Genomic DNA, 15,378 nt, shown 5'->3' with positions numbered 1-15,378 from the left:
GGTAAAGATGTCCCTTCCTCATCAACGACCTGGCTACAGTGTCATTGGCAGATCTCTGAGAGCCTGCGATGTACTCTTTCAATAACAAAAGAGCAAAAGGAGACAGAAGCATGTCCTAAGCACACTTCTCCTGATGGGCACGTGTTGTAGCTCTGACCTTTACTAATCTCTTGCATGTGCAAGAGACATGCATGGCTCCTGACCAAGTGCGGACACTACTTGCAGCACAGATATCTCAACTTATAACTCAATCAACAGTCCCCTATTCTCTTTGCACACTGCCCTTTTTCTGTTTCCAAGAGGATTAGGTTATTTCACATATTCTCGTCTGAGTACTTTCTGTATTTTTTGCAAGATACTCCCATGTATTTACTCTGAAAGGTAGAGGCAGGATGCAGGGGTGGCACTGTGCCCAGTCCTTCGTGAAGCCAGGCTAGGTGACAGTCCACATCACGTAACTAAACACAGTAGGCATTAAGGGAAGTTCGCACTGTAGCTAAAAGAGCTCATTCTCCTAAAATTATTTCAGATGTTTTACTATGGATCCTTTATAAAAATGTTCATGACAGACCTTTTTAAAGTCTTTATTATTATAGATTTTAACTCTTTTCTCCAAGTTTTAATAAGCTACACCATCAAAGTGCAGTTTTAAAGGATCCAAACTTTAAGCACTAGAGTCCACCGTGTTTGTGTTAAGCCACACTGGCTTGCTTACCCCTGACATTTTTACTAAAGCAGTGAACTGTGGAGTTAAGATTCGAAAGAGAGCAAGGAGGGAGAGTGACTGTTAACAGCCTCCAACCTCTTAGGTAATAGGTGAAAGCATCTCCGAGTCTACAAGTGAGGATCTTTAATAATTGAGTGCCCTTCTAACTACTACACAAAGAGCAAATGTAAGCCCTAAACTAGGCATATAACACTTCACATCTAAAAATCACCACAGCCAGGCACATCTCTAACTCAGTCACTGTAGAGTACACCATTGTATCAACACTCTGTCAGCCTCCAAGCTTTCACAATACTCAAGGGTTACCCTGTTCATTAAGGCACACCACTCCTCAAACCTTAAATGCAACATTTAATGCATGGAGAGCATAGGGTACCCTTCCTCGCAGACACTCACATGCACAATGGCACTGGCTTTCATGGGTTTAAGGTTCCTTCCTTTCAGGTCTGTGACAACAAAGGGCAGCGAGATTTTATCATCTTCATACTCTATGTGGGGAAAAGAAAACAAATATGAACAAGCAACGAAATAAATATGGCCCATTGAGGTAAAAAATACAAGCATAGAAATAATAAATATTAAGGCATATAGGCCCCAGAGAAGAAACTGGAAAGTAAGAGGAGATAACAGAGCAGACAGGATTTGCCTCCCTGAAAGATAAGATAACCAAAAGAGACTGACAAAAAAGAAGGAAAAGTTTACTTACCTGTAAGTGAGCATCTGCAACTTTTACAGATTACACATTCACACGCTGTGCAAATATCCATTATCGTGTAGTGGCAGTCAATCAGATACCAATTTCTCCTTCATAGTGCATTTTCTCCTGCCATTATTTTGTGTGATTAACAAAAAGTAGTGATATTAAATATTAACAAAAATGTTTAAGTAACTGAATTCGTATTTATGGTGTATCGTTTGTGTATCAGTAAAAAAGATGAAAAGCTAAAGTTATAGGTAAGTAGCATTTTTCTTAGGCACCACAAACCTGTTCCAGATTTACATGCAAGACACTGATTTTACAACACTTGTCTTATTCCAAAACTGGAGACAGGCTTGATGGCTGAGTAGTAGCAAACATGTTTCTTAGCAGTTTAATATTTGAATGTTTTCTTGTGTATTGAATGTGCTCTTTGCCTAAATGAAAAGCTAATCTGTAACTGATTAATACATTTTACTATACAGATAGTGATGGATCATGGGCATAACCTTTACTTTATCTTTAAAGCAACACCGACGAGCATTCACCAACTATACTAAGGTCAGCTAAAGCAATTACTAAAATGGCTAAGAAATAGAAAAAAAATCTATGCTGGTTTTCATGTACTTTTTTCGAAGAAGTCTGGTTAAGAACCAGATTACCAAGATGTCTCAGACTCCGAAAGAGGTCATTAACTGCTCGCTTCACCATAGAGATGTCCCACCCACTTGAAAAAAAAGTGTCCTTCATCAAACGCACAGAACTATTCTACTTACACAATAGTCAATCAGGGTTTTGACTAGCCATAGTCAGATTCTATGTATTTCAATACAAATAAGGAGCTACACACAGGCCTTGGAGATGATCAACCTCCTATGTTTGACTGGCCAGCGCCCTTCAAAGCAGTTACTGTGACATCTTATTCAGAAGCCTCAAGAAATATATGGCCTTTACTAAGACAGCCCCAAGCATGGTTCAGGTCTTTTCTCCCAGACTGCAAGAAACAAATCTGGACACTCGAGGATTGTTATGAGAGGTTCCCAAAGTTCCACCTTCTGTATAACACCACTTAAAGCATGATTAAACCCTCTAGCCGAAAGAAAGGACACGTTTAAGCCATTATTTTAAATCTTTGAAGAAATCATAAATAATGCTGGTCTTAATATAAAAGAATATATCAATAAGATCTCTCTACCCATCTACCTCATGTCCAGCACTAGATAAGTAAAACCAATTTATGCGTTGAGGTGCTAGAACTGTAACCAACCTTTGAGAAGCTAAAGCCATGCCACCTACCTTTCCAGTGGCAGCCACTGCTAACTGACCCATTAACTATCAACCAAAATAAAGAAAGCAGGGAATCACAAAATCCAAAATTCATTCACCTCTCACATCAGCACACGGCTACACCCATTCATCTACTATGTCACTCAGCTTTAATCACTGTGTCAATTTACCGACTGACACCCCAAGGCTATTGTGACAAAATGTAAATGGATCAGGAATACAGTACCGGAAAAACAGGATGACAGGACTGATCCCAGAGAAGAACAGACTACATCACACCTGCACTTCCCTCCTTATATTGCCTAGTAACAGTACAACATACAGCCCTCACAATGCACTTCATACTTCTCAGTTTACAGCGGTTATGGTCCGTTATACCTTGAATTAATCAAACCCTACAAGCCGGCACACAAACATGCCAGAATCAGACATCAGGGCTAGCCCAGCAAAAACACAACAAAAAGGGTACTGGTTGTGTCACCCTGGAAGCACTCCAACAGCTTGAACAACCAACCTTGACAAGAGATAACAAAAAGTTGAAAACTCTTCTGCTGACATTTCCAAAATTAATGTCTCATTAAAGAAATGGACAATCTTTAATTATCCTTTTTAACTAACACACCTTTTAACTAATGTAATGGAATATCCAAGATTAGCAATCTAACAGGCATAGCCTTTTAAGTGATGTCCTTGAGAATTATATGGTAAATAAATTAGCTCTTCCATTTTGGCTTTTCTTAAGTAATAGTTAGTGGGAGGAGTGAAAACACCTGATTATGCCACCTCTTAGCATGTTTCCACAAACCTTATATAAATCATGGTTATCCCACTATTTACTACTTGGCACTTTGAAGCAACCTGCAAACATCAAAATACGCCAAAGAAATTACCAATAAATGATCCACTGAACAAACAAGTGCTATTTAGAGTAACTTAAGAGTTTTGAAGCCCTCATCTGGCAACTGAGGATTTGGTAAAAAAAAAAAAAAAAAAAAAAGTGGGTAAGTTTGCAGCAGGGGTTTCAGGTGTGACTAAAAGCTATCCTTCTCTATCTGTACAAAGGGTTCTCTAATTGTGACAGAGTAATGAACTTATTTGTTGAAGTAATAGTCACAAATAAAACCCGTGAAGGCAAATCCCTGTAGGGGACTTCTGAGCATTGGCTGTGACATTAGTACTGTAAAAACTACCTTTAAGATTCCATGTTACAGGTCTCACTGGCAACTTTCAAGATCTAAGTAATATCTTCTCAGTTTCTCCAACTACTAAGGAAAAGTTTTTCTAAAGTAACTAGTACATTAGTCCAACATGGCTAGTACATCAGGCAGACAGATTATCTTCCTGTTTGCCAACGTACAGATAAAAAAGGCTGTAGATTAATAAAATAATAGACTCAAGAGGAGCACAAGTTATTATGGCTTTTTTGCAGAGATTACATTTATGGCTCAAGTAGTCATGGATATGGAGGTACTTAAACCCAGAATCAGAATACGTAAACTTAGTAATTAGCAACAAATTAGTAACAAAGTTACCATGGCAAAATATTATTATGGGATAGTAACAGATACTTGAGGCATCAGTTCACAATTTCTTTCAAGTAAAAAATAATAATAATTAAAATAAACTAGTCTATGTTCTAAACCTTCAATCATGTTTCCTCCTACTTCACATGCAATGTACAGGTACAAGTCTAATCTAGTTTCTGAAAGATTTATTTATATGTATACTAAGTGAATATCAAATTAATGTGTATCACAAACAGTGCTTAATAAAACACCTCAATTTCTTACAAATGTTATTGCTCATCTCAGCCCACATTCATATAATTAACTTGTGTACTGTTAACCGTTAAGTCCCCAAATTCAGGATTTAATATCATGCACATCGATGTCATTTTACAGCATATATGGTCTCCATCTTGGTTAAAACGTTAGTATATGTATGAAACGCAATTTTGTTGTTTCATATACTATATTCTTAGCTTGTCTACCTGCCCATTGTGCTCCTTCAGCTAAAATAAACATTTCACGGTTGAGTCAACAGCTGGTAAATGGTAAAAACCTCTGCAAATCATTTGATGTGTGAAATATCTTGGGCTGAGTCAGGATTATAAATAACAAAGTTGTCAGGCCACTAACTTTGCAATTACTACCTCAGTTCTAACAGGAGGAATTCTGTCATATTAAAGTAACTTTCAGGGAAGAGGTTCCAAGTTAGTTTAACGCTAGAAGTAGAGGTAATGACTATCATGGTTCCTATGTATATTTTAGGTCACTCAGAATGCATCCCTTTTGCACTAACCTTTGCCTACATGTTCTGATAAAGCACCTTCACTCCTTTCACTGAAATCCAGTGTATACGTTCATGGTTTCCTTCATTTCCCGGAGGTGTCAGCCCAGAGGCACCATTAAATGCCCTTTTGGCATCCAGGCAAACTATGGACATTGGTTCCTACAATGGCATGCCTGGTTGAAAAGAAACACTGCAAAATTGGTGAGTGAGGTGGGTTCTCCAGCTAGAAAGATACCATTATGTGACTGGGTTAGCAATCTGTATTTGTCCTGCATGGTGGGTGACTACTACCTTTACATAAACCTTAAAACTGTATTGACTCCTCTTCCTTCTAAATGCCGATCTGCGATCAGAAGGGAGATTCTAATTTTTCACAAAGACGACCATTCTGGTGTTCTCCCGTGACAAAAGCAATTGAAAAGTGAAGAGAGGCCACCTTTTAAGCCAGTCTTTTCTTCCCCTAGGTGCCCACCTCAAGCCACCCTGAATATCTTCATAATTATAATCAGATTAGAGATCCATGTTCTCCTCAGTCTCAAGTGTCAGGAGACGTCATTGTTACTGTGGGTGAAATTCCTGAAAATCTACTCTAGCTCATATAAGATACCAGACCTTAAGTCAAAAAAATTCAAGCTGACATTACTCAGAGATTTGTTACTGAGAAAGCTCAGTTCCCTTTGAGATTAGTGAAACCACCTTGTCCCAATTCCCCCCAATATAAAAAAAAACATTGAGTTCTTTGTCTAAGAGGCCGAGAAGTAGCACATGCTTTGAGCTTGCACTTGATAATGAGCATTCTATTCCAGTGGCCTCCGAATTTAGACTAACTATACAAATTGCTATTTCCACATACTTTTAACACAATATCAAAATGATGCACAGAAGTTTGTTCCAGATATGGAGTCCCTGTGGCACATCAATTTCAAGAGTATTTGTATCTGCACAATTGTCTCAAACCATTCAAGCTTTGAAATGATTATTTTCCCAGCTCAGAGTACTCCTATGCTAATAAAGCTTATAACTGGTGATGACCTGACTCACTCGCCTCAATGGACTGGTGGAAAGAAATATTGGTAGTTCAAGGCAAGGAATTGCAGGTTGACTTGAAACAGAGCCAAATACCTCAATATAATTAAACACTGCAAGTAGGAAATTTGAGATCTGGTAAAAACCATGCTTTTCCTCCTCTCGCCACTGTCTTGTACCTCTATTGAGGAATACTGCTGCTTATATAAATTACATTGACTGCCCATTATATAAAAATAAAAAAATGTAAAAATTGCTAACTATGTTCGGAGGCATATGCAAATCCATCCATTACTAAATGTGATGAATGTGCTGGAATGTATTGAACAGCATTTTGTTAAAGGTGCAATACTCCTACATTAATTCTTAGATCTCAGCAGCCAAGCTTATATAATTAGTAAACTTATCTAGATGGGGGTAATGGGCCCGCTTTATCAGTAAGTCCTTGTGCATTGTCAGTTTCCAAACTGAGGCTACAGAAATCTCCATCAGGTGGGATAATCCCTTGTGCCTGGCTCGCATGAGTGCAGAGTGCGTCAGTGGTGGCAAGACTTCTACAAATATCCAATACTAATTCATCATCTGTGCATTTCCCTGAATGCAAAATCTGGGCATTTGTTGATTTCTTTAGTCTATGACACAAGTACAGCACCCCCCCCCCCCCACACACACACAGCCCCACCCCTAAAAGGCCACTTAGGATGTCTTAAATACAGTTCCCACAAATTAAGTGTCTGCAGTTCTCAAATTCGCAAACGTGGCAACACATTGCTTACAGCTGGTCCTCAACTTACTGAGATATGCAGCTTTCTTATGTAGGCTGGAGTACTGAGCACTCACTCACTCACTCTATGTCACCATGTCCATCACATAGGTTAATTCTCTGCCCCACAAGACGGAGAAAACTCTACGCATCTATGACTGTTTGCAGATTTAAAGCTACAGATTCGCATACTGTGCCATCTAGCGCTGCATTCATAACATTACTGTTATTCTTTGAATATTTGATTTTAGTTACACTCGTTCCACAAAGGTCTAATTACAGCTCCTGAGGGAAGTGGTCCCTTAGGTAAGGAGGCAGATAGCACACTGAACATATTGTAATTGTATTTATATAGTGCTTACTACCACTGACGAGGTGTCGAATATATGATGCTGTCACCCCTTATTCGAGATGCCAAAGATGGACTTGCAGAAAAAGAGAACATGGTTACTTCCTGTATCATAGGATCAGCTAATGAACATATTTTATCTACAAATGCCCCCAAGAAACATTTCTGTCCAACATCAGCTGAATTTTAATTAATTTCCTCTTGCCCATCAATGGCACAGACAGACATCAATCAACTGTCTACACTATCATTACACATGAACGATTCTTGCATGCTTGTAAAATCATAATATAAAACAATGAAAACCTTTAGTGCTTTGTGCAAAGAACTTGATTATTGAAGCATCTGTATGCACAGTTATCTACACTGCCACAATCCTGATACTCAACATTCAGAAAGGAAAGTTCACAGTCCTGCTCCTTGTGAAGGATGACAGCAAAGTGGTGCCTCTTTCCCTTGAGTAGAGACCCTGCACAAACTTCAACCGTGAACCTGTTGACCAATACACAGCAACATGCAGTGACTAGTGATCTGACACCACTGGAGGTGAGCCCTACTTCCAAAATGGTAGTCTGTGCCACAGGTATGCGAAAGAGCTGATGACAGCCTTGATGAGGCCTTGGTGAGTTATACTGAGTGCATCAACCACAGAAAGAAGTTTAGAGGCTGGGTTTGCACTTGTACTGCATTGAAATTAGAAGGCACCAAAGCTGTACAAAATTGGGCGTTTTCCCATTTGCACTAAAAATCAAGTTTTCCCTCTGGTAAGGTTCTATTGGCTATAATCGGAACTGGAAACCATAAACCCTACATATAATGTTTGCATACACAGAGCAGTAGGTTTCCACATTTGTGTAGAGGCTTCAATGATGCACCGCAATGTATAAAAAGTGGGAATGGAGCATTTTATAAAACAAGCTAACACTGCACCAGACCAACACAGTTGGTAAATCTGGTTCTCTGCCAGAGAGGCCTGGGATAGCAGAGTTCCTTTTACAAGCATTTCTTGAAAAAATGAACACTGGAGTTAAACTTCCAGGTCAGCCAAAGTACGCAGGTACCATCAACATGTGCACTAATGAAACAAGATCATAAAGGAGCAGCCCACCTCGCTATCTGCCTTTTCTGGGCTCCATTTGGGCCATAGACTCTTTAGTAAATGATAATCTGTGCCGTACAATTTTTTCATCATTTTTTCCTAAAGCCCTTTTCCGTCAATGGTCAATATTACCATTTAAGAAAAGCATGTTGAACTCTCATGCCTGTACTTCTAGTCTAAATCAAGATGCATAGCTAGTTTAGGGCCAACCCTCATGCAATGCCTGGTACCAAAGACCAACAGCAGTAAATCTACACTGTAGTGCTCTCTCAAACTCAGTTGCTCCTTGCTATTCAGGAATATATTACCATAAATAAATGTTTTAAGGTCACACTGCACTACTGACAGTAGTTACAGTAAAAAATAAAATAAAAAGTGTACAAACGTTTGAAAAGTTTACCAATATAAGGCTAAGTATAATGTTCCCGGATGCTCTCTGATTTATATGCAAATGTTTGCAGAAGCTTGTAAGCAAGTGATGATTGCTTTCAAAATAAAACGTTCAGAAAAAAATTAAAGTAGGAAAAAAAGCGCTTCACTTCAATGAAATCGTAGGTGCTATTTCTTTGAAGAGTCATTTATTAAAATGTGTTGATGCGCGCAAGTAATTCAAAACAATATTCCTAATGGGAAATCCGTGGAACCATTTTCAAAAAGATTATGGTAAGCATGAAAATAAACAAGCACTGGCAAAGCCAACCGATCTGACATTTTTTGTGAATCTTTTGGTTTCGTCAATACGTGTCCTGTTTTGACATGGCTTTTGTAACACTTTGTTGTTGTGAGAGCTGTCAGGCCCTCACCATTGCAAAAAACACTGGCAAAAAGATAAAAACGTTTTTGGCCTCAAAAAGCACACATTGCAACCAGTGGTGTAACAAAGGCCCCCAGTCCCCTTCCAGGGAGCCCAGTCAGCACAGCACCTGCCCTGAGTTTGGAGGGTGGGAGAGTCCTCTGTGTTCCTTGCAGGGAGGCCCTTCCAGTTTCGTACTCCACAGTAGTTGCTGGCACTGAACAAATCTACTTTGCGTGCCAATATTGTGGAAGAGCAGAATGTGATCACTCACAGTAAAGCAAGCCGATAGAGAGAAATAAAAGTTTAATAAAATCAAAATGTCTTTGTTAACGCCAGACCTAATTAGGGACCCAATTCTTAAAAGAAAGTCACAAAAGTGCACCCATGGTGCAAGTGTTTGAATTAGTGGCTTTCATGAATTCACAAGAGCTTACAGAAGTAGACCAGGAAATCATACTCGTCGAAAATATTTGTGAACTGTATTTTAGCACGAACAAATATACATGTGTAGATTTGCTCACGTGAAAATCTATTGAGCGTTTACAAGTTCACTTTCCCTCCATTCATTCTATTCCCCTCATCTCCCCCCCCCAAACCATGGAAGTAATACATGGCACCAAAGGGGCAAGTAGATCTATATTATTTTTTTTCAAGACAAGTACATTTAAGAAGCAACCTATCCCATGGACAAGTAGATATTTTATTAAATTACACATCCCTAGTTTGATTTAGGGAAGGTGTTCAGCTGTCCTAATTCTATGCCTCTTGATCTACCTCACAGAAACCTTTACCAAGTACTATCAAAGCAAATCCAAAGCTTTTTCACTGGTTACAAGCACCAGCTACAAACACTGACAAATTACAATGTAATGCAAACATCTTGTTTTCATTTCTGGTTCAACCCCATAAATATTTGACTGCCCAGGAAAGTGAGGACCCATTCTCTTCAAGCTATCATTTGGGGATGGAGGACAACAAAGCTAATTAAACAATTCCACCCCTCTAAATATTTGGCACTTCATATGTTGATTGCTATGGTACGCCACATATACTGTTTCCATTTGCATCAATCTCTCAATCACTAGAGCACCCAAATTCTCTTACCACACGATCATTGTTATCATGCAATACTTCAGGATTGCAATTCTTTTCTAGTTTAAGACCTTAATTAACAATCCGGAGTGTCAAACTAGAAATGAGAGACTCACAGCTATCATAGACTCGAGAATCTCCTCATCCCGTGTGAAGTTAACTTGTGCTTTCAATTTACCAGTACTGCACCCCATCTTTAAAGCACTAGACATCGCAAAAACAACCAAGTGCAATAAAGGCTAGTGAGGTGTACAAGTGTACAGACTCTACAGATCTATTTACCATCACACGTTTTTTCAACTAACACTGAAAACATTCAAACGGAAACTTAAAACCTGAAAGTTGTTAACCAGCACAGCACGCAGCTTAGCAGATGTACACATCATGGACTCCTGTCAAAAGCAGAAGTGATCTAATCCGCAGCATGGAGGTCTAGAAACACTCCCAAACTTATCTGGTGTTTGCTATGAACTCGTGCAAACTAGTTTCTGGGATAAGAGGCCTTTTCCACTCTGTCACAACCTATACCAAGTCTCATACATCAACAGTGGGAAGTTCAGCAGACAACATTTACTGTACGAACTATACTACCTAGTCTTCCACTGGACAGCTGACTCTGAACAAACTTGTTTCAACTTCTTCCAAAACGTCAGATTAGGCGACTGCTTCACCACAAGCACAGGTCCTCGCCTGCTTCAATGAGCAACACAGCCTTGTCTCCAGCAATCATCCTTCAAATATTACAAAGAAAACCCCTGCCCGCCCACAAACATGAGAAAAATCTCACCTGTCTCCTGCTCGGAGAATTCCACTGGCTCCATTACATAACGAAGCCTTGTATAATTCACGTAGCCCGGCTCTGCCTGCTGACAGTCACCCGGGGAGGTAGAGTCTTGCTGACTGCCCAGGAAAGGGCTGGGGTCCAGATCAAAGTGCTCTACATCACAAGCTCTCTTATCGGAACCCCCTGTAGGAGAAGCGATATGACAATGGTTGCAGGAATGCAGAAAGAGAGGTGTTGCTAAGAGAGGGCTGGAACTGGGCTGGGAGTCCTGCTCGTGACGGAAGCCTTCACGGCAGCCACCCTCATCTTTATCCAATGAAGTGCCTGCAGCTTCTTTAGCTCTCCGAAAAATGTCAGCCACAAATTCCTTGGCCTTTGTCACAGCCAGTGAGGGTTCGGCTGGCTTTTCACAGCTCGGAGTGTCATGTGTGGTTTGACGACATGTTGAGGGAACGTGGCATCGGCAGTCACCCCTTTCAGATTTCCCTCCAATGTCCGAGGAACAGGCCGGTTTCAGAGTCTCTTTCCAATCTTCACTTAGGACCAGATGCTGCCTGTTCTTCCGGTCATATAAGACTTGGCAGGTTTCTCCATCACCTGAAAAAGAGGAAAGGTTCATTGGATCCACAACTTGAAAGTGGTTACAAGGTCAATGAGGGGCAATAACGGATAGAGCCTTACTTCAATGCTGCCCTCAACATACTTCGGGAGACAGAACCAGAAACTTCATCTGTCATTTCTTCACGCAAACACAACTCAAAATAATAAAACAGCCCAATTATAATCTGTAGTCCACCCAATATACCCACCATATCATATCCACCCATGACTTCCTGTACCTTCTGAGAAGAGGCTACCCATCTCAGCACCTAGTCTGAAGTTCACATTCCTCTCTTGCCACAGAGCAGATGTCAACGGAAAAAAAAATGTTAGATATATGCAGCTACTCTGCAGGACGTTTTCAAACACAGACACCAGTCCAGCAAGTGAAGTAGTCAAAGCCATATTTGCTTTCAGAGTACAATATACGTTTCAAATTAATGAGATTAAAATAAATAATAAAGCAAAAGACTATATATATAGTCTAGTGGCGAGGGACAGAGTTCTAAAACTCTTTAAAATGGTTATAGAATCCCTGAAGTTCTTGCTTAAGGACTCCTACTTAACTGGTAAATTTACCCCCAAAAAATTAAACATTGTTTTAAAAAGTATATAAACATTCAAATTAGTAGCAACTCTAATTTCTGCAGGGCTCACGAGTAGGGCTTACTCAATATAAATTTCATCTTGATATCTCTGGGTTGGAGGCTAGGCAAGATCCATATTTTCTGCTCCCCGGCATGGCACTGTCTTAAATCAGACATCACTAGCCTGACAGAGACCAAACAGTAGGACTCTCCTCAGGTTTCTGTTCAATTCCATTGGCAAGGAGTTTGAGAACAATGACGTCTATGATCACCGAGAACAGCATCCACTGACTTATTCAAAGCAGGTTCTTTCTATGATACACATTTGCAAGCAATTTCGTACACACATTTTTATAGTCCTTCAATTTAAGAAGATACCACTGCTACTGTACTGGGAGACATACAGCGTGCTTTCCTTACAGATCTTTGACCAAAAAAAACTGGCCCGCTGGTGACCAGTGGTGCAGAAGCAAGTGAAAATATAATACAGTGCACTGGCCATACATGCCCATGCCAAATTTCTGGCCAAATGTTATCAGTTACCACAGTTTAGTGTAACTGAATGGTTAGTTTAACATTACATATTGCATTCCCATTTCATCAGGTAGTCTTGGCAGAACAACAAAGATATCGCTGAATCCCACAGATTCCTAATGACAGGCACTTTCATAGTTGATGCTGTTGGGAGGGGGTGGGGGGTTAGGGGGTGTGGTAGTGAAGGCAGTGCTCATAGAAACATTTATCCTGTATTGTTGGGCTGCAATAAAAACAATTTAATTGAACAATAGGCATAGACTCTTACACTTTAAATACGTCAATAGGGCATATTATACAAAGGTGCGACAATTCGGCTATGGCCTGAGCGATAATGCCAAAGCTGCGGGGAGAAGGAGGCTGGATTTGCACATCTTTCTTGGTACTGTCCTAGAGTGCAGAGCTTCTAGCAAGTAGTATTTATAGAACTTGAGGCTATTACCAGAGAGTCACTGGAATTAGAATCATTGCTGGCCCTTCTAGGATGTGATACAGGGGTGCAGGTAGCTGTGCAATCCCTAGTTGTGATAGGCCTACTACTAGTTAAACGCAATAGCGATTCATTGGGCTTGTGGTCCACTACCCACTTAGAGTGAATGGCACAGAGATATAGCATACTGTAACACACAGTCAAACCTACTGTTAATTATCAGCAGCTGTGTAGCGGCCCGAAAGATATCTGGGGCCCGTAGTAAGCATATTTAGCCACAGCGAATGCAACAGATGACTAAGCGGTATTGGATGAGTGAATGCGCTTTGGGGTGATGTGATGTAATTAGGGGGACTGTCTGAATGGGTACTCAAGCAAGCAAGGAGCCACCATAATATGTATGCTACAGACTCTACAAATATTGTTTTTTATAAATCAAGGTAATCTTGCAGATCGAACATATATAGCTCAATTATCACATTGTATGCCTAAGGTTGTAGAAAGAGCCCACTATGTCACCTCCAAATGAAGAATCAAGTGCCATAAGGAATGATCAACAGCATGTTAGCCCAGGATTGTGATTTGCCCTTTATGCATGGTGTATCTGTATACATGGCCAAGCCAATGAATAAGAAATATGGTTTGTTTAGTGTAAAGTGAATTAACTAAAGATTAAAAAAATGAAAGATGCATCCTGTAAGGGCCAAGCAGTGGCTGTACAGCTAGGCATGCTGCCCGACACTTCCAGTACAATGGAGATCAGAAAGTTCAATTGAGACACACATGAAATATGTCAAAAGCGCTTGAAAAAGTGAGCATTGTGGCAGGAAGAAGCAGAAGTAATAAAAGAGAAGAAACAACCTTGTGTGTGAGTGGTCTACGCAATAATTAGGCAGAAGGGGAGGAGCAGAAATGGCTTTGCAGTGGAGATGGACAATGTGCCTCATGGCAAGGAGGGTTGGGTTTGAAATGCTAAAAGATTAAAAAAATAAAACGTCAGATACACTGGTCATAGATCTAACCTGCAGAGTGTACCGACACTGCACAGGCCACCAGGGAATAGCTGGTGTTGAGCAGCACCACCTGGTCCTTCTTGAGTTGGAAGGCTGGCTGGAAGGTGGGGAAGGGGTAGACCACTTGGTACTTGGTATGCAGCATGAAGCCATGCTTGAGGCAGTGGGCGCTGGTATCACCTGCAACACAAAAAACATACAGTGAGTCCCAAGCTTATCTGGATCTGCAAATGTCATCACTCCTAGGGCCTCCCTCAACATCCTCTATGGTCACCTACTCCATACATGGTCATTCTGAAGGGCCAATGGGTATCTACAATTATGACTACTACTTCAGACTGATTTCAGCAACCTGGGGTGGCTGTTTGATCTGAACCGAGGCCTCATTCAGGTATCCTTACGACAGCAGACCAACACTTACAATGGCAAGGTCTTTTTCTGGTTTAAAGGGGCACTAAAGTTGAAAGATGCATGGTTAGTTTAGGGCCTACCCATTAAAAGACTGAGAGAAAACATATTCACCTCAATCTCAACATCATACGGTTTTAGAGAGAGCACCATTAAGCAGTTGGATACCAACACATACAACACATCCTAAAAATAAAGCCCAACACCACCCATTCCTCATTCATGCAAAATTAAATGAGTTGGCAGTAGATCATACAATCATGTTGCAGTGAGTAAACCTACACCAAGAAATGAACTATCGAAGTGATAGGGAAGAGAGAATGAGACCGCAGTAACCTAGGAAAGATAAATGACAGGAATATGCAACTGAACTGTCATAACACTCTTCTGCTCAGACATAAAATAAATCATAGCTATAAACAGACAAAATGGTTGGCAAGGTGCATATAACCCCCAGTGGAAGCGCCCAAATGTTTGGATGGATTTGTCTAAACTGCAAACAGCACAACAGGACACTGAAAACAGAGCGGCAAGCATGATAAACAAATAGCATATTCTAGAAATAGGAAAAAGAGGGCATTATGTCTTGGTTCGGGACAGTGAGGGTCTGGTTCATGGTACAATCACTCACATGTGGGCAAGTCTTTCTAAGACAGCCTACAGCGCTTTACAGAAGAGTGTGTATATATAACTATTGTGAGGGGTATAGGCACCTGTCCAACACAGAAGTGTTGTGTGGGGTGGGTTATAGTCACTTTGACAGACCTAGGCAACTTCCTCACAGTTTACAGTACCTGGTGGCATGACCACCTAAAAGGTCAGCCTCATGACAGAACACTTTCTGAAGTAAATAATGTATACTCACTGGGCAGCATCAAAACACCTCCTGCCATG

The 15,378-nt window shown here is 40.4% G+C and overlaps 1 protein-coding gene across 1 annotated transcript in view; it reads right to left on the bottom strand.

The window, feature by feature from the left end:
* Positions 1 to 15,378, bottom strand: part of DCAF15 (DDB1 and CUL4 associated factor 15) — a 173,235-nt gene that overhangs the window by 57,920 nt on the left and 99,937 nt on the right. The window contains exons 6-8 of the mRNA XM_069230450.1: positions 14,086 to 14,256; positions 10,916 to 11,509; positions 1,124 to 1,215 (exon numbers count right to left, since the gene is read on the bottom strand). Coding sequence (XP_069086551.1) covers positions 1,124 to 1,215; positions 10,916 to 11,509; positions 14,086 to 14,256 — 857 coding nt within the window. The remainder of the gene's footprint in view (positions 1 to 1,123; positions 1,216 to 10,915; positions 11,510 to 14,085; positions 14,257 to 15,378) is intronic.

The sequence above is a fragment of the Pleurodeles waltl genome, chromosome 4_2, assembly GCF_031143425.1.
Source record: "Pleurodeles waltl isolate 20211129_DDA chromosome 4_2, aPleWal1.hap1.20221129, whole genome shotgun sequence".
NCBI classification, from domain to species: domain Eukaryota; kingdom Metazoa; phylum Chordata; class Amphibia; order Caudata; family Salamandridae; genus Pleurodeles; species Pleurodeles waltl.
Note: the sequence above shows the minus strand (reverse complement) of the source record. Positions and strands in the feature narration are given on the sequence as shown.